At 45.0% G+C, this 19,046-nt stretch overlaps 1 protein-coding gene across 3 annotated transcripts in view; it reads left to right on the forward strand.

The window, feature by feature from the left end:
- EIF2B5 (eukaryotic translation initiation factor 2B subunit epsilon) overlaps nt 1–19,046 on the forward strand; it is a 119,402-nt gene that overhangs the window by 74,983 nt on the left and 25,373 nt on the right. For all 3 annotated transcript variants that reach the window (XM_063916582.1, XM_063916581.1, XM_063916580.1), the window contains exons 11-14: nt 6,355–6,462; nt 6,669–6,759; nt 6,919–7,042; nt 8,001–8,126. In XM_063916582.1, coding sequence (XP_063772652.1) covers nt 6,355–6,462; nt 6,669–6,759; nt 6,919–7,042; nt 8,001–8,126 — 449 coding nt within the window. The remainder of the gene's footprint in view (nt 1–6,354; nt 6,463–6,668; nt 6,760–6,918; nt 7,043–8,000; nt 8,127–19,046) is intronic.

The raw sequence follows: 19,046 nt of genomic DNA on the forward strand, positions 1-19,046 counted from the left end.
CTCTCGGAATGTGCTAGTTAAGACAACATGCAATAGAACGGAGTTAAAATTCAAACAAGGACAAAGCTCTCTCTAAATTGGATAATTGCTAATTATAACACTGGCGTCCCAGTGTAATATTTGAATACAAATGAGTTATTTGAGGCATGCAAACCGTAATAGTTACCACCGTGCTGGTTCCTGAATTATGCTACAGGGTCCTGTGTGCAACTGCACGTGGGGAAGAAAGGTGACGTGATTTTTGCCTCTTATAACAAATGTAAAGCGGACCCGCTGGTAATCTGAGATCTCTGTTGCAAAGGCCGTCCGTAATTAGCGGGGTGATGTTGTATGTAGATTCGTCTTGAGGAAGTCTCCGGTTGCTAGGAGACGAAACGCGTTGACACCCCTTTCTCACATTTGAGTTCTTCATAGTGGACATTGCTGCAGCACGGACCAGCTCTCTACTTTTAAAGTTCCCGCACTCCGCTGTTTATCCACACTACAGCCGTCCAGTCTATTTCAGCCAAACCTCCGCTGTGAGGTACGATCATTACAGCCATTTGCGGCACAGCTGTTTCTGGACACCGTTGCCGTTAGCCGGATATCCACGGACCCCCGCTGTGAGGCTGAGACAGCGCCGGCTTATTACGGCTACATTGCCATTCACCGCTGCCGCCAGCCAAACCGATGACGTCCTTTGCTGTGAGGCTTTCTATACAACATCACCCCGCTAATTACTGACGGCCTTTGCAACAGAGATCTCAGATTACCAGCGGGTCCGCTTTACATTTGTTATAAGAGGCAAAAATCACATCACCTTTCTTCCCCACGTGCAGTTGCACACAGGACCCTGTAGCATAATTCAGGAACCAGCACGGTGGTAACTATTACGGTTTGCATGCCTCAAATAACTCATTAATCACTGTGGAGCTATTTGTATTCAAATATTACACTGGGACGCCAGTGTTATAATTAGCAGTTATCCAATTTAGAGAGAGCTTTGTCCTTGTTTGAATTTTAACTCCGTTCTATTGCATGTTGTCTTAACTAGCACATTCCGAGAGAGTTACATTATTACCTTCTATTGTGCATTTAAGAAGTTGTAACTTCTGTTTCTTTTAATTTGCTATATATGTATTAACTGCTTGTTTAGTTGTGTGTCTGTTTCAAATAATATTTTGATAAAACAATCTGTTTCTTAAAATCGAGTTGCATTGAGTCAATTATTCTCCTTGCTAGACTGCACTTAACTAATTAATTAATTCTAAGTGATTCTTGGAGCGCAGAGCATCTTTGCCTCTTGTTCTTCATTAAATTTAATTTCAGTCTAACCAGCTGTTTTTGCTCAGCAGCTCCACAGCTCACTATTTATTGTATATCCCTATTTGGTAATTTTATTACTTTATATAGCGCCAGGTTATACAGTTGGAGATTATTCTCTAACTGTATTTGCACATGTATTCCAAAACACCTTATGCTTCAATGTTGAAGACTGCCTGATTTACATTAGATCTTGTTTTCATTCTGGAAAAACTGCCATTTAACTCTTAGGGGGGAATTCAATTACCCACGATCCGTTTTTGCAGTAAAACATTGCAGTAAATGTCCATTTCTCCTTCATCCACTAGAGGACACTGGAGGATCTTTACGATGGGATATAGATGGTAGAGCCGGGGCACTTTAAATTCTTTAGAATTGTGATTGGCTCCTCCCCTCAATGCCTCCCCTAAAGACCAGTTTGAAAAATGTGCCCGAGGGAGCCGGTCCTCTCTCTGGGCTTCACCAGAGAAATTTCTCAGAACAAGCCGAGGACAGACAGGCAGCCTACTGCCCCTGTCTGTCTGCAACATGGGAACTACCGGTGGGACTCTGGCACAGTTTCTTCAAACTGCAGCCAGGGTCCCCGGCTACAGGAACATCAGTCCCGGAGGTGCATCCAACAGAGCTGCTTGCAGTGTCCTTTAGGGTCCCCACACCTGTGCCCAGCTGGTCAGAATGGCAGGGGGTGAGTATAGCCGGAGCTCTGATTAGCAGAGTCTCCGGGGAACATGCAGCTTCCTGCAGGGCACTGTTACCCAGCGCAGAGTACCATGTCTAAGATAATGTGGCGGTATTACAGCACCCGCCGCTGCTCAGTAAATCACTTTTAAATTAGGCGCCACGGTGTGGGAGGCGGAGCTTCGCGCCAGGCGGCTTCCCTTTCCCAACTGGTAGCGCGCCATTTCGCAGCACTGCTGGCTTAGTGTGGCTCCCTCAACCCAGAGGCACGCGTCTCCTACGTGGCAGCAGACATTTTGTGCAGGCAGCGGTGGTCTGGTAGTGTGAGTTACCAGTATAGAGAAGGAAGGAGGGTGTATAGAGTCACATAGACATATATTTATATGTTACCGTTGCTGTAACTGTGATTATAGGGTGGCTGTGACTGGTCCTCTTCTTTATGCTCCCCCGTCTCTAATTCTCTATTTCCCTATTCTCCTGCTTTCTTCTGTGGTGTGTGTGTGTGCGTGTGTCCGACACTGACATGACCAGCAGAGTCGCATCTTCTGAGGCTTCACAGAAGCTCTATGCTTTTCAGAAGTGCCCTGCAAAATTCACACAGAAAAATGAAATGTCATTATACTGTGATAGCTGTGAGACAGGAAACTCCTGCAACTCTACAGGATCCCACTCCTACATGGTTAGAACAACTGGCGGGGGTAATGTCTGACCTGTCAGCGGAGCTGGCTGCTTCTCGTAAGGATAGAGAAGCATCCAGATCCCAGGCTTCACTGCCCAAACCAGAGTGGGCACTAAGTTAGCCAAGTCAGTGGAGGGGCTAAGGAGAACTATGGGGGCAACTAAATCCCCCACTTCTTTTTCTACACAGACGGTCTCTAAAAAGAGGCAATTACCAGCAGTGTTACAGTCTGATACGTCAGACGTAGAAGATTTGCCTCCCTTAGAGGAGGGGTAAGTTGCATGAGAGTCAGATACTGAATTGATTCAGGATGACATGGAGATAGAATCAGAGGGTTTAGACGCACATATACTTGCAGTGCATCAGGTTTTACAGATTATGGTCTCAGACCCGAGTCCACTGCAGCCTTCCTTTTTTAATAGGAGACAAAGGAATGCTATTACTTTTCCTGTTTTAGCTGAATTAGATGACCATTTTGCTTTAGCGTGGAAGCATCCTGATAGGAATTTTCAGGTTACACGCAGGATTCTACTTTCTTATCCTTTTCCGGCGGAGAATAGAATTAAGTGGGAGACTCCACCACTGGTAGATCCCTCTTTATCTAGATCAGGGTTGGCCAAACCAGTCCTCGAGATCTACCAACAGTTCACATTTTCCAGACCACCTAGCTAGTGCACAGGTGTAGTCATTACTAATTAAAATGTGCTGCATTCATTCCTAACTGACAATTCTACAGATCTCCAGGAGGCCTGGAAAACATGAACTGTTGGTAGATCTCGAGGACCGGTTTGGCCAGCCCTGATCTAGATTATAAAAAAAAAAAAAAGACTATCCTACCGGTAGCTACTTTGTTAAAGGAACAGGCAGATCGCAGGTTGGAAAATACCTTAAAGTCCATCTACTCAGTGGCAGGGGTACTTCTTCGCCCTACCCTGGTGGGTCTTTGGGTAAATAAAGATATAGAAGCCTGGGCAGAACAATTGGTGGAAGGTTTACAATCTGGTCTCTCCACAGATCAACTGATTACACTGGCGGAACATATATGGGAGTCTGCGGTGTACTTGGGGGAAGCATCTAAGGATGTCTATTTCGACACACCAAGCGCTCTGGCTCAGACAATGGCAGGCGGATGCAGAATCCAATGAGACGGTAGAAACAATTCCGTTTTCTAGCGTATTCCTGTTTGGTCAAGAACTGGATAGTTTTATATCAAAGGCCACGGGAGGTAAGTCAACTCCAGCTCCCAGAAAAGCTTATTCTGGACCGTCCTTTCGAGTTCTGAACAAATTCAGAGGATGTACCAAAGGGGGGGTCCGCTTTTTTCAGAGGTAACAGAGGACATGGTCGTGCTGCAACCACGACAACCTTACCACTGGACCCTAAACCTACCACTAAGCCCACAGCATGACGGACTCCCCTCCCTCCTTGGGGATCCCAGGGTGGGAGTTTGTTTGCAGAATTTCGGATAGGTTTGGTCAGAAACCTGCACAGACGCCTGGGTTCGAGACATCATTACCGAGGGTTACAAACTCGATTTTCAGTTCAAACCTCCTCCAAGATTTTTCACAACAGGTTTACCAGTTTTACAAGAACGTCAAACTTCCCTTCTCCAGGCAATACACAGACTACTAGAGATAGGCGTCGTAGTTCCAGTGCCTGTCCACCAACAAAAACAGGGCTTTTATTCCAGTTTATTCATGGTACCGATGCCGGACGACTCGGTGAGACCCATTCTGAATTTGCCGAATCTCAGTCCTTTTTTGCGAGTATTCAAATTCAAGATGGAGTCCCTGCGCCCTGTTATAACTGGCCTGGAAACGGGGGACTTTATGGTGTCAATAGACATCAAGGATGCTTACCTTCTTATACCAATTTGGCCTCCTCATCAGAGTTTTCTCAGGTTTGCGGTCAAGGATTTACATTTTCAATTCCAAGCCTTACCTTTCGGTCTTTCATCAGCACCTCGAGTATTCACGAAGGTAATGGCAGTAATGATGGCGCACTTGCGCTCTCAAGGGGTGAACATTGTTCCCTACTTAGACGATCTACTCCTGAAGGCCCAATCCGAGGAGAAGTCAGTGAACGAGATAACAATAGCTCAGATTTTTCTCATAAGACACAGATGGATCATAAATTTCCAAAAGTCTCAGTTACAACCGACACAGCGAATTCAATTCCTAGGAATGATCATGGACACTGCTTCAGAAAATAATTTTTCCTCTGGACAAGATACAGTCCATCCAGGAGTTGATTTGTCTGGTTTTACAGCATTGCAGAGTATTGAGACATCTTTGTATACGACTTCTGGTGAAGATGGTAGCAGCCTTTGAGGCGGTGCAATATGGCAGATTCCACTCCAGGCCTTTTCAGCTATATCTCCTTTCCCAGTGGTCAGGTTCACATCTTTTTATGCATCAAATAGTTCAGCTACTCCCCAAGACGCGCCTGTCATTGCTTTGGTGGCTGAACACAGCAAATCTGTCCAAAGGCATAAACTTTGTTGTAACAGATTGGGTGCTTCTCACGACGGATGCCAGTCTCCGAGGATGGGGAGAGGTGACTCTAGACTGTCAATTCCAGGGCTTCTGGACACCACAAGAAAGAACTCTACCTATCAATATACTAGAACTTCGGGCTGTCCACAACGCTCTACTATTGGCGAATCATCTCCTAAAGGGGCGTGCAGTCGGACAATGCCACAGCGGTGGCTTACATAAATCGGCAAGGAGAAACCCGCAGCTGAGCAGCTATGAAGGAAGTCACCAAGAGCCTACTGTGGGCCGAAAAGTATGCAGCAGCCATATCTGCAGTGTTCATACCAGGAGTGGAGAACTGGGAGGCCAGTTACTTAAGTCGTCAGGATATGCATCCAGACAAATGGGAACTGCATCCTCAAGTTTTTCAGCAACTAGTATGTCGATGGGGACTCCCGCAGATGGATCTCATGGCGTCCAGACGAAACCACAAACTTCCTCGGACATTTTTAATTTTCCATGATGCAGAGTGGTACTCAGCACTCGGATGTCTTTTTTTACCTAAGGTTGTTTCAGCGTTTCACAGTAACCAACCTATTGTGGTCCCGGTGCTCTCAGGCGATTCTCTCTCTTCGAAATCCCTGGATGTTGTTCGGGCCCTGCGTATTTATGTGGAAAGAACAGCTGACCTACGAAAGACTGATGCTCTTTTTTTGTTATTTATGAAGCGGCCAGACCGAGTTCACCAGCCTTAAAACAAACATTGGCTCGTTGGATCAAATTTACCATTAGACAAGCGTATCTCGCAGCCTCTCTTCACCACCGAGTTCTGTTTCGGACCATTGAACTCATTCGGTAGATTCTTCCTGGGCAGCTGCTAGGGAAGTTTCTTTGACACAGTTGTGCTGAGCGGCAACTTGGTCTGGGAAACATACGTTTATCGAATCCTACAAATTGGTACTTTTGCAGCCTCCGCTTCTCAGTTTGGCCGAGCGGTGTTACAGGACTCTCAGCACTATTGGGAGCTCTTGGACGTCCCCACCGTAAAGATCCTCCAGTGTATATATGCATGTCTACGTATCCACCATCTTCACGCATAGAAACCTCCAACATGATATGCTAAACAGGAGCATCGATATCATACTTGCCAGTCCTGCACTTACTAGTTGTAAATAATCTTTGTTGTATAGTAGTCACAATTTGGCATATCCTCTATTCCAGGCCTCAGTATAACCAGAGAGGAGGACAGTGACAGTGACAGTGGAAAGAGTTCATGTTCAGAGCAAATAGACAGTCGGCCAGCTTCCCCTCTTCTGGATGACATTAAAGGTGAATATAGTTTTCTGGATCTCGGTGACTTCTGAACTATAATATCTACTTTGTAGTTTGCTGATTTGTCTTGTCTATTCAAAAGTATATTTCTGTCAAAATATATTGGCATTGATAGGTTTTTCCATCTGTTCATAAGGTTTGCCATATATAGCTTACTGCCATATTCCTTTTCCTCTGATACTGATGCTGTTCCCACTCTGAAGTTTTTCAGAACGAGGTTTTGGGAACTTTGCAGAGGGGAGTAGAGGAGAACATCACGTGTGATAATCTTGTGTTAGAAATCAACTCACTCAAGTAAGTTGGAAAATGAGTTATTCGTTAACAACATCAGTAACAAAAACGTCCTTATTTTATTTGATGAAAAAAGTAGAATAAAGATGGTCTTGCTGGGTTATGGGGAGAGGGTTTGGTGGTCACTGGAGGTCAGTTTGTCACTGTTCTGTTTACCTACAGATATGCCTATAATATCTCCCTTGTGGAAGTGATGCAAGTTCTGTGCAAGGTGGTCCTGGAGTTTCCATTGCAGCAGTTAAATGGAGTGCTTGATGTTAATCCTTACTGCAATGTTTTGTTACCTGTGAGTCTTGCTTGCTTTTCTTTAGACTAGTATTTTGTTGTTTTTTTTAACCACCATTTAACGCGACTATACTGTGCTATTTAATTTAAAATATCCCTACTAAGGGCACTCTAGAGCAAGTTTGAAGAGAAATTTGTCTGAATCTTCTCTACATAATGAGACTTGAAACTCTCTCCAGAATACTCTATGTAAGGATACTTTAATTTTATCAGCCCTGTATATCCCATATAGCCAACATAACACCAATGCAATTATAATACCTCCCAGCCTGAAAGAAAGGTCTTTAGTGGTAAGTAAATCTCCCCTTCCTTTTCTTGAGTATGTATCACATTTTTTGTGTGAGATTTGCTAATAGCTGGATCTGGCCTTTTTATAAAAAGTTTTATGAATTAACTTTAAAAACAAACAAACAAAAAAATAGACATCCCCCCTTCCCTTTTCCCTTTGTTTGTCTATTTTGTACCACGTTTTGTTAAATTTTGAAATTTTAAATTCACGTTTTACATGGTCATTGTTGCTCCTTATTATCTGCATTGTACCTGTGCATACTTAAATATAAAAATATATATAAAAAAGTAGCTTTTTTCCCCACATGTAAACTACATGAAGGCCTTCTAAATGTATTAACAGTAAGCAACATACACTTTTATTTTTTTATGGGATTCTACGCAATGTTTGACAAACGTCTCAAAAGCGCAAACATGTTCTTGGTGCCTGCTCCTTAATTATGCATATTTAATGGCATTCATAATTGTAGAATGTATCCCAAAGCTACATTAGATGTGCACTTTGCTGTCTTATGAAGTAGAGAAAATATAATAAAGAAAACCGTTTTATATGGCAAATTCAGTAAGGTTTACTTACAGTGAAAATGAAGCTTAAGATAAAAATATCATTGAAACAATTATCGACGATCCCTGAAAGATTCCTTATGTGACTTTGTTTCCTGTTTACCCAGCTCCTGAAAATATGGACCCCACTTCTTAAGAACTACATTAAGCGTGCTACAGACCATTTGTGCTGTCTTAGTGCAATGGAAGATTTCTTCTTGGACCATGAGCCTCTTTGGGCAGCAGTAGCAAAGGTAACAAAGTGACCACAGAAAAAGTGACTGATGTGCCTTTATAGTATGACTGTGACTCTGTGCGTAACTTTCTTGAACCTGATAGTATTCATAAGCAACTATTTGTTTTTTTAAATATTTTAATAAAGTCAAAATGGTTGAGAAAACGACGAGGAAATAAAAAATTAAAAAAAAGGTGTTTTACATTAATTGCATTCATCGAAGACACGGTTTCAGCATCTGCAAATGCACAATACAGAATTCAAGTATTGACATTATAGACTGTAGGTTAACCAAAGACTACCTGCTTCTCATGCAAGCCGTTTTTAGGCCAACTGCTCATTGTTTACTATTTCATGCCTGCCTTCACTCCATCGATACATCGCTTGTAAAGGTATTCTTTGCAGGAGATGCTTTCATTTAAACAAACAGGACCAGTGTACTTTGTAATCAGAATACGCTTTATTGGCCAGGTATACTTGTGTATACTAGGAATTTGTCTTTTGTTTGCTATACAACAGCCAAGTAGGTATCAGATAAGCTGGGGTAGGGGGGTACAAGTAAAGTCATACAGATAGGTATACCGTAGGGATACCTCTGCTTTCACCACCTGTGTCCTATCTGTCAGGAAGTCTGCTATCCACTAGATTGTTAGCTCTTCAGAGCAGGGCCCTCTTTCCTCTTGTTATCTAAGCCCTCGTCTCAACACATTTCACTCGCAGCTCTCCCCTACTCAAAGACCATCTTTACCCTGCAAGTAAAGGCTCATCTCCATCTATGGCCACCAGCCTCTAGTAGTATGATGATCAATCCCTCAATACTTACATCTTAGCTGTATTATGTCTTGAGAATGTGTGGTGCTCTGTTACCTGTACTCTATTTCTGTTATTTATTTACTGTAATGCTATGTTTTGTCTCCCTGTACTGTCCTTTGTACGGCGCTGGGAAACACATGTGGCGCCTTTATAAATAAAATGTAGTAATAATAATAATAATAATAATACAAGTGAGTTACATGTACGTCTAGTCAGTCAATGTTCAGGAGTTCAGCAGGCGGACCGCTTGGGGAAAGAAACTTTTGAGGCTTCTGGTGGACTCGGTGGGGACGGCCCTGTAACGCCTGCTTGAAGGAAGCAAGTTAAACATGCTGTGGCTGGGGTGTAGCTGGTCCTTTACTATCTTCGTTGCCCGCTTTTTAGCTCTGTACAGGAACAGGTCCTGGAGTGAGGGAAGGTCAGCCCCGATGATCTTCTCTGCGGTTCTGACCACCTTTTGGAGCCTGCATCTGTACTTCGCGCTGGTGGAGCCGTACCATGCCAGTTTCGAGGAGCACAGTACCAACTCCACAATCGCGGAGTAGAAGAGGAGCAGAAGCTTCTGTGGGATGTTGAACTTCCTTAGTTGCCTGAGGAAGCACAACCTCTGCTGTGCTTTCCCGACAGTGGCGTCAGCGTTGGATCCCCATTTAAGGTCCCGGGAGATTGTGGTCCCTAGGAACTTGAAGGAGTCCACTAGCGATACCACACTGTCTGCAATCGTTAGCGGAGGTGCACTAGCTGACTTCTTCCTGTAGTCCACTATCGTCTCGACAGTTTTGAGGGGGTTGAGCTCAAGGTTGTTGTGGCTGCACCACTGGGCCAACCGGTCTACTTCCCGTCTGTAGACCGATTTGTCTCCATCCTTAATGAGGCCGATGACGGTGGTGTCGTCTGCGAATTTGATGATCTTTACTGATTGCGCCTCTGAGGTGCAGTCATTTGTGTACAGGGAGAAGAGCGGGGGTGAAGGGACACAGCCCTGAGGGGCCCCTGTACTAATGGACCACGCTTGAGAGGTGAATTCCTCCGCTTTCACCACCTGTGTTCTATCTGTCAGGAAGTCTACTATCCAGGAACAGGTAGCTTCTGGGACCCCTAGGCGAATTAATTTGGGGTGGAGGATGCTGGGGACGATTGTATTGAAGGCTGAGCTGAAATTGACAAACAGGACCCTCGCGTCGGTACCGGGAATGTCTAGGTGCTGTAGAATGTAGTGCAGGCCCAGGTTGACTGCATCTTTGAAACACCGAATCGATCGATAGGCGAACTGTAGGGCGTTCAGTTGGGGGCCAGTCACAGATTGAGGTGATTCAAAACCAGGTGCTTGAATGTTTTCATGACCACAGAAGTCAGTGCTATCGGCCTGTAGTCGTTCAGGCTCGTGATAGAGGGTTTCTTGGGGACTGGGACGATAGTGGGCTTTTTGAGGCAGGAAAGGACTCTCTGTAGCTCCAGCGATTTGTTGAAGATCTTGGTGAATATGGGGGCGAGCTGACCCGCACATGCTCTCAGGGCAGATGATGACACTCGTCAGGACCCGGAGCTTTCCTGGGTTTGGCCCTTTTGAACAGTGCCTCCACCTTTTCTTGGGCGATTTGCAGTGCCTGGAGTTGTCCGTCTGTGTTCGGGTCATCGTAGAGGTGATTGTTTGAGTCGCAGGAGACTTCTTTTGCGAACCTGCAATAAAAGTGGTTCAGCTCGTCTGCTACGTCTTGGTGCATGGTGGTGGACTTCGATGTTTTCTTGTAGTTGGTTATGGATTGCATACCTTTCCCTACAGATACAGGGTCATTGGTGGAGAGATCGTTTGTCAGCTTGTCCGAGAACCGCTTTTTTGCTAGCCTGATTTCTTTAGTCAGAGAGTTCCTATTTCGGTTGTATAGTGCTCTGTCACTGCTGCTATAGGCCTCCTCTTTGGCACGAGGAACTTGCCTGAGCTGGGCGCTGAACCAGGGCTTGTTGTTGTTGTAAATGCGGTAAGTCTTGGTAGGTACACACACGTTCTCACAGTAGCTGATGTAGGATGTGACTATTGTCTTTCGGGTCGTTCAGGCCGGTTGCCGAGGCTTCGAAGACAACCCCTTCCCCATTCCGTGTAGACAAAACAGGCCTGGAGCTTCATCTTAGCCTCGTTGGTCCATTTCTCAGCAGTCTTGACGACAGGCTTAACCGCTCTTAGGCCCTCATTCCGAGTTGATCGCTCGCTAGCTGCTTTTAGCACCAGTACAAACGCTAAGCCGCCGCCCTCTCGGAGTGTATCTTAGCTTAGCAGAAGTGCGAACGAAAGGATCGCAGAACGGCGTCTAAATTTTTTCAAGCAGTTTCTGAGTAGCTGCAGACCTACTTCTACCTTGCGATCACTTCAGACTATTTATTTCCTGTTTTGACGTCACAAACACGCCCTGCGTTCGGACAGCCACTCCCCCGTTTCCCCAGGCACGCCTGCGTTTGTATCTGATACACCTGCGTTTTTCAGCACACTCCCGGAAAACGGTCAGTTACCTCCCAGAAACGCCCCATTCCTGTCAATCACTCAGCGGTCAGCAGTGCGACTGAAAAGCGTCGCTAGACCTTGTGTGAAACTGCATCTGCTTTTGTGAAAGTACGTTGCGCACCACATGCATGTGCAGAAGTGCCGATTTTTTTCCCTGATCGCTGCGCTGCGAACAACGGCAGCTAGCGATCAACTCGGAATGAGGGCCTTAGCTTCTGTGTATAGGTAGGGAGTAGGTGAACGAGGAAGTAGTCAGATAGGCAGAGTGCAGCACGCGGGATAGACCGGAAGGCAGACTTGAGGGTACTGTAGCAGTGGTCAAGGGTGCGCCCTTCCCTAGTAGGACACGTGACTTGTTTGTACATGGATAGCTCCTAGCTCAGGTTAGTTCTGTTGAAGTCGCCCAGCACTATAATAAGCAGAGAGTCTGGGTGTTTTTGTTCTATGTCTGAGATGCATACGGGCAGGTGGTGCAGGGCTTCGTTCGCGCAGATGAGGGGGTGGGGTGTACACTCCCACAAGGACAATTGAGGCATATTCCTGGTGGGAATAGAAGGGGTTGCAGTTGCTAGTTAGCATCTCCAGGTGAGGGCTATATGATTTGCCTAGTATCGTGACATTGGTGCACCATCTGTCGTTGATGTAGAAGCAGATGCCACCACCCTTAATTTTTCCTGTAAGAACCTTGGAGCGATTGGCCCTGAAGAGACCAAAGCCCAGCAGAGACATCGGGTTGTCCGCAATATGGTCATCCAGCCACGTTTCCGTAAAGCAGAGGACGGATGACCCTGTAATGCCTGACCCTGCGCTGCCCAGGAGGGACAGTTCGTCGAACTTGTTTGCTAGTGAGCACATGATCGAGAGCAGGGTCGCAGAACGTGCAGACTGGTGCCATGCCGCCGCCACCTCACTAGGGCGCCTGCGCGACAGCCTCTCCTCTGAGCCTAGGTCCTTCTACTAGGGCCAACATGAGGGCATCCATCATTCTCTTTCCGGGGCCGCCGATCCGTCGGCCACGGGCAGCGAGGGCTGCAAGGGCCGCTGATCCGCCCGCCGACAGGCCCGTACGTGGCGTAAGCACCGCGGGAGCACTCCAATTTAGGAGGGCTTCCCTGCTGTATTTGGTCACTGGTGGGGTAGACAAGGGCAGAAGAAAACAAGGGGATACAGGTATTTTGGCTGAGCTGCATAGAACCGAGGCAGCCATCTGCAGCGCCATCTTGGATTGTAATCGCTATAATACAGTAGTTATTGCTATAACCTATTGCTGCTCTTTAATCCAATGGGTATATTTAAAACAAGATATAAATAAAATAACTCTGCTTTTCTGTTGCTGATTTAGTCAATTATTCCAGGACAAAACAGGCTTGTGGAAAGGTGTTAGAATCCAATTCCTATTGTGTAGGTGAGAAAAATCTCAGCATGAGAGGCGTTTGAAATAGATTTCTTGTGGGGTAGTGATAACATGTGTCCTAGGGAATGGCTCCTACAATTTGAAATGAACAGTGACCCTTCAGCAATTCAGAGCCTGAATATACTGTATATTAATTGATTAATGCAAGAAGTCACAGTTATTTTGTTGCTCAAAGAACAGAGGTGAATGATGTCTAAGTGAGGGGTTGAATGGAGCCAAAGATAGGTTGTAGTCCACAGTACCTTGGGGATCATTCTGACCTGTTCGCACGCAGCGGTTTATCGCCGCGGTGCGAACGGGTGCGGAATACGCGCGGCGGCCTCAGTGCACGACGTTGCCCGGCGACAGGGCTTTCCAGGTTACAACGCTTCTAAAGAAGGAAGCGGTCGCAGAGCCGACCGCAAAGAAGATTGACAGGAAGAAGGCGTTCCAGGGCGGATCCGGACCATTGGCTGCCGTTTTTAGTGAGTGGTAAGAAAACCGCAGGCGTGTCCAGGAGAATGGATGGCGGATGTCTGACGTCAGAGCCGGATCCAGCATCGCAGGGATCGTTGCACAGGGTAAGTAGGTATAGGCCTAGTCTAGTTTTGCTTGAAATTTTTTTAGCTTAGCAGGGCTGCACAAGCGATTGCAGCCCTGCTAAGCTAAAATACACTCCCCCATAGGCATGTACTAGTTGATTGCAGCAGCAAAAAGTTGCTGGCTGCGATCAACTCGGAATGACCACCCTTGTCTGGGATGTCCAATGCAGAGTACAGTAGATTCTAAACTGCAGGCCTTCTCAGTGGAGAGATGCAGAGGTTTCAATCCAGTGTGTATCTCAGCGCAGGAATGCAATCCATTAGTTTTTATGAGATGTCCACGTAGAGTAGTACAAGTTAAAGGGAAGTCCTTGAATATTTGTGATGATTTATAGGTCAGTTGTGGTGAATTTAAGCTGTTTTATGGAGATAATCTGGAGCATGCAAAAGGTTAGGCAGCCATCTTGGCTGGCATAACAATTTTCTCCTAGACTGATTCAGAGTTAGGAACAAATCAAAGAAAGGAACAAAAGAATGAGCACAGTTTTTTTTTTTTTTTTTTTAATTTTTACATGTTTTTGGACTATTTCGTACCTTCTCTACCCATGTCTGCATAGAGTTGGTTATAAACCTTGTTGCGAGCCACCGAGCCTGAAGCGTGGCGAGCGAAGGCCTTTCCACAATTGGTGGTCCCAGATGTCAAATCTATCCACACAAACCACAAAAATGCAAAAAAAAGGTGTCTACCTTATTTGTGTCGACCTTTTGACCATGTCGACCTAATGTCTGTCTAACATGTGGTGTCTGTTGACTGTCTAGCTATCATCCCACACCCGTGTGAACTTGGCTGCTCAGTTCTTAAACCAATTGAGTTGCCAAGATAGGGATCCCTTTACCTTTTAGCAGTAGTTCAGTACAGAAATGTCCCGTGACATCCCTGGTGGAAAAAATATTCCTGGTTCCTCAAATTATAACGTCCATGTGGAGGAAAAGGCAGGGCTCTGTGCAGATCACAGAACTTTATGTGCAGAATTAATATTCATCCTTGCCGAATGCCATAGTGGTCAGAAGTCTGGCTTATAATCTTGTTTATGGGTATGCTTGTTTGACTGTCATGAGTTTGTCAAGCAGGGTATGCCATCTCGATATTAATGTTTGTTAAAGCATTGTAATTGTGTCAGCAGTATAAATGTAAACCTGACGATTTTGGTTCATTTTTAAACTTACAGTGCCGACACTAACATTTGTACTGACAAGTAAAACAAGTAACTTTGTGTTTGGAACAATCCATGTTGCCATCCAAGGGGAGTAAAAAAAAGAATAATTAAAATATATATATATATATATTGGTGGGGGAAAGCTTATCGGCGCTTAACTGCGATACCAATTTATACTAGAATGTAGTCCAGGTTGTTTAAACACAAATAAGTCTCCTTTTTCTAGACACTCCCTTAGTATTATTTGGGCGTCAGCTACACCTTAAAGAAAGAAGCATTGGTAAGGTGCTTCATGTACAATGTAAACGAAAAAAAGGGATAAGGTGATTTTAAGCGACCTGTGGTGTCTAATATTAATAGGAGACTCAAAATTAAAAAAATGTATTTTAATAAATCTGGTAGGCACCAATAAAAACAAATAGAAAATAGCTCTATTACAAAGAGCCAGAAATATTACTAAGACTGTGTATAAGACATAAGTTATTATAAGATTAGTAATATAAATTAAAAATTAGACAAGAGAAAAACACATCCTAAAAGTAGAAAATTGGACATAAAATCAGCATAAAAAGTATAAAAATAGAATTCTTAGCTTTTTGAGAGGGTATGTATCATAGCACCCAACGCGTTTCGTCCTATCTGGACTTCATCCCTTGATGAAGTCCAGATAGGACGAAACGCGTTGGGTCGAATTTGAAAATCAGCCTCAGAGAACGTATACCGGAACGCCAGGTCAGCGTATCACTGCAGCGTCCATACCCGCCTGTCAGGACTGAATCACCTGCACACTGCCAGTGCCAGCGGCGGACACACAGTAGCTGCTCCGGTATCTCCTGTGCTGCGAGACTGCACCTTCCCGCAGGTCGGGTAAATATCACCAGCGGCAATTCCTCTGCACTGGGACGCCAGTAGCATAGAGGACGGGAGCCTTATTCATTTGTTCTCCAACTGGCTGTATTAACTGCTGCTATTCAGTTTTACTTGATACAAAGAGACCAAGATTAGGTCTATGTGGCAACATTGAAGTGACACTGTTTCTAACTTTCATAATCCAGTGATTTATTTTGAACATCTATCAGTGTGCTCGAGCTATTTTCTTTTATAATTGTTTTTTATATCTTGTGTGTGTTATTAAATTTGTTTTATTTCATCAGCAAGTTCCGCTTGAGTTGCAAATTGATTTAAGCAGACACCTTTATATTTAATATTTTTTATTTTTTACTAATTAAGCATACTTCAAGCGCAGCACCTTTGTGTATATTTTTATTTCTGTTGTTTGAGGGAGCCAGCAGTCCCTCAGTGCTTGCAGCCGTTGTATAGCTCATTTTAATTTTGCCTACTTAGTTGCGCCAGGAGTGGGGGTGTTTAAACACTCTCAAAAAAACTTTTTACTACCTGCTGTAAACTAAAATTATACATTTATGAGAAAAACAAGTAATATAAAGCAATGTTATTAGGTTTTTTTCTTGTTGATGGTAGAGTTCTAGCATGGATTATTGTATAAGGCAAACATATAAACTTTTAAGGAGCCAAGCAGTCATGGCCTTACTGAAGGAGGGGTGTAAAATCCTCCCGAGTAAACAACAGGTATGATGAGTTCCCCAACTGTATTTCACATGATTATAAGCTGGAGAACTATAGTTAAAGAAGGAAGAGCAAATGGGTGACCATCCATAACCCCAAACAAATAGGGATCTATTCATGAAGCAGTGGAAAGAGTGGAGAAGTGAGTCTGTGGAGTAGTGAGCCAGTGGAGAAGTTGCCCATGGCAACCAATCAGCTGCTCTGTATAATTTTATAGTATGCAAATTATAAATGTTACTTCAATGCTGATTGGTCACCATGGGCCACTTCTCCACTCTTGAGATTACCAAATATTTGCCCTATGTACACTGTTTATTGTGGGTTAACCATTTTAAGTAATCTTTAGTCACAGATGATGCACTCACTCACCACTCATGTTCCAAAAAGTATTTTCATTACATTGTTTGACATCTCTGCAGTTCTGTCTATGACCAGTTTATGCTCCCAGCCAAATAGAATATTTCTATCCGTTTCCTCTATTAATATGCAGATCCTGTGATTAATCTATCTTTCATGTAACCATCTGTTCAGATTTAGATTTATGTGGGGTGTGTTCAAACTGAAATCTAAATTGCAGCGTAAAAATAAAGCAGCCAGTATTTACAACGCACAGAAAATATAACCCACCCAAATCTAAATCTCTGCACGTTACATCTGCCCCACCTGGGGTTTGAAGCTTGCAACTGGAGGTGTGGCACAATCTAAAATTAGCATTGTCTGCACAGCCGGCTCCTCCCCCTTTACATCCCTCCTCCCCCAGTTTGAAAAATTGTGCTGGAGGTACAGTACGTGGAGCACTGAGCCCCTGACTAAAAAATCGATGTAAGGTGCTGCGTCCACCTAATAAAAGGGGGACAAAGCTCACTAATACGGGAGAGACAAAGATCCTTTTTGAAGGGGCCTGCATCTCTCCACAGGAGATCCTCGTCCGTTTTTCTGAGTGAGTACTGGTCTGTTTAAGGGCCCTAGTATAGTCTGTAGGGAGCTGTTAGCCTAATTAGAGAGAGAATTATTTTGCCCTGTTTTCTTTTACCAATATATATTTTGGCTATACCTAGTTAGAGTGGGTCTCACCTATTGCTAGAAGCTGTGCGGGAGATGCTGGGATGCTGAGTCCCGTGGCGCACGCTGGCCGGCGCAAGACAGTTATGCCGCGCGGCTGAGGAGATGCCTCGCTCGCGTGGGAGAGCGCAGGGCAGCCCTTCTCTTCTACGAGATGGATACACATGGATGTAGTGGCGCCGCTGTGGTGAGAGCGGCCCCGCAGCGCGCGCTGGAGGTAGAGAGACGCCGCAATCACGCGGCTGAGGGGATCCTTCGGCAGCATGGGGAGGTTTTTAATAGCGCACAGTGTCCGCGGGGTAGAGGATCTGTGCAAATATAGTAAAAGGTTTTTGTTAGGTGTACATCCACTGGGGCCATTGTTTTAAGTATATTAAGTGGATGTTACAGGAATAAAAGTGGCGGCCATATTAATTATAACATTCAGGCGCCAACCTGAGGGGCAGAGGGTCCTCCCCCTCTGTGAATAACATAAAGGAAGGTATTTTATTACAGAAATAGCTCCCCCTGCTGTTCTGACTGAATCGTTTTGCTAACAGCTCCCTCTGCTGGTATAGAATATATATACGTTATGCGAGGATCTCCTGAAAAGTAATTATACTGTACTGATTATATTTTCAAAGGAAATCTGTTTGAAAGATCCTGAAGAAAATACATGGAAGCAAGCGGATACCAACTCTAACATCGTAGCTGATTTACAGTTGGGGTTGCGAGGCGGCTGGTGTTTTTTATTTGATTTTTTTTATATATATTATTTTTTATTCTTTTTTTTTTACTTTTAAAATTATTTTGGCCTGCTCCTTTTATATCTAAGAAAGGGACAGGTAATTCCAGCCGGATCCGTTACCTTCTCTTCTGCTGCGGGGTACACTGGGCTCCACAAGTCTGGACAATGGGGTGTGGAGTAGGATCTTGATCCGAGGCACCAACAGGCTCAAAGCTTTGACTGTTCCCAGAATGCACAGGGCCGCCTCCTATATCACCCCGCCTCCCAGCACAGGAGCTCAGTTTGTCAGTTGGTGCTGCAGTAAGCAGGCACTTAACAGAGGGGCTGCTCCAAGCAGCCCTGAGAAAAGCTTTTTATGAGGTAAAAAGTGAAGACTTCAAGGGCAGCAGCGGTGGTAAATGTTTTGTGACATTCACTGCTGCAGTTCCAGCTCTCCCCAGCGGTGCTGTACACTCCCGAGCCCTGGTTGCCGGGTACCTCCGGTTTACTTCACGTTAGGCACACAAATGGCTGTGGCTCTCCAGGATCGCGTGGCCACGCTTCGGGAGGTGGTAAGTGGGTCCCGCTTGCGGGACCCGGTCTTTATCGCGATCCGGCGCGGTCAGTGGGAGGCGGGCCGCGCGCGCTGGCGGTGGACACTGTGGCAGTACAGGCAATCCCACTAGATCACCAGGGCATGGGTGCAGGTCAGGTTTTCTCTTAAAACCGATTTTAATATCGCCCACAGTACCTGGTGGTATTGCCAGCAAGGTGGATAAGGCTTAGACCTGAAGCCCCTCCCCCAGCCCCAGGGCGCCATTTCTAGCAAGTGTTCCCGCCCTGGAGCTGCATCTCTGTCTTTCCTCACTCCCTGTCAGTGTCTGCGGCGCCATTACTCCTCAGCTCACTGTTCCTGGGACTGCTTGGGCAAATCCTCCTATGTAAAGCTGCCTGGTTGTCAGCGCTGTGCCTTTACATGACACTTAAGTATTCTACCTGCCTTTTTAGTCAGTGTTAGTAAGAAAGAGTGCATTTAGTCAGGGGTTTATAGTACAATTACCCTGTGATATACATCCAGTTTCTTACTGTGTAGTGTTATATCTATTGACTATATAGCTGTGTAAG

This window comes from Pseudophryne corroboree, chromosome 4 (assembly GCF_028390025.1).
Source record: "Pseudophryne corroboree isolate aPseCor3 chromosome 4, aPseCor3.hap2, whole genome shotgun sequence".
NCBI lineage: Eukaryota > Metazoa > Chordata > Amphibia > Anura > Myobatrachidae > Pseudophryne > Pseudophryne corroboree.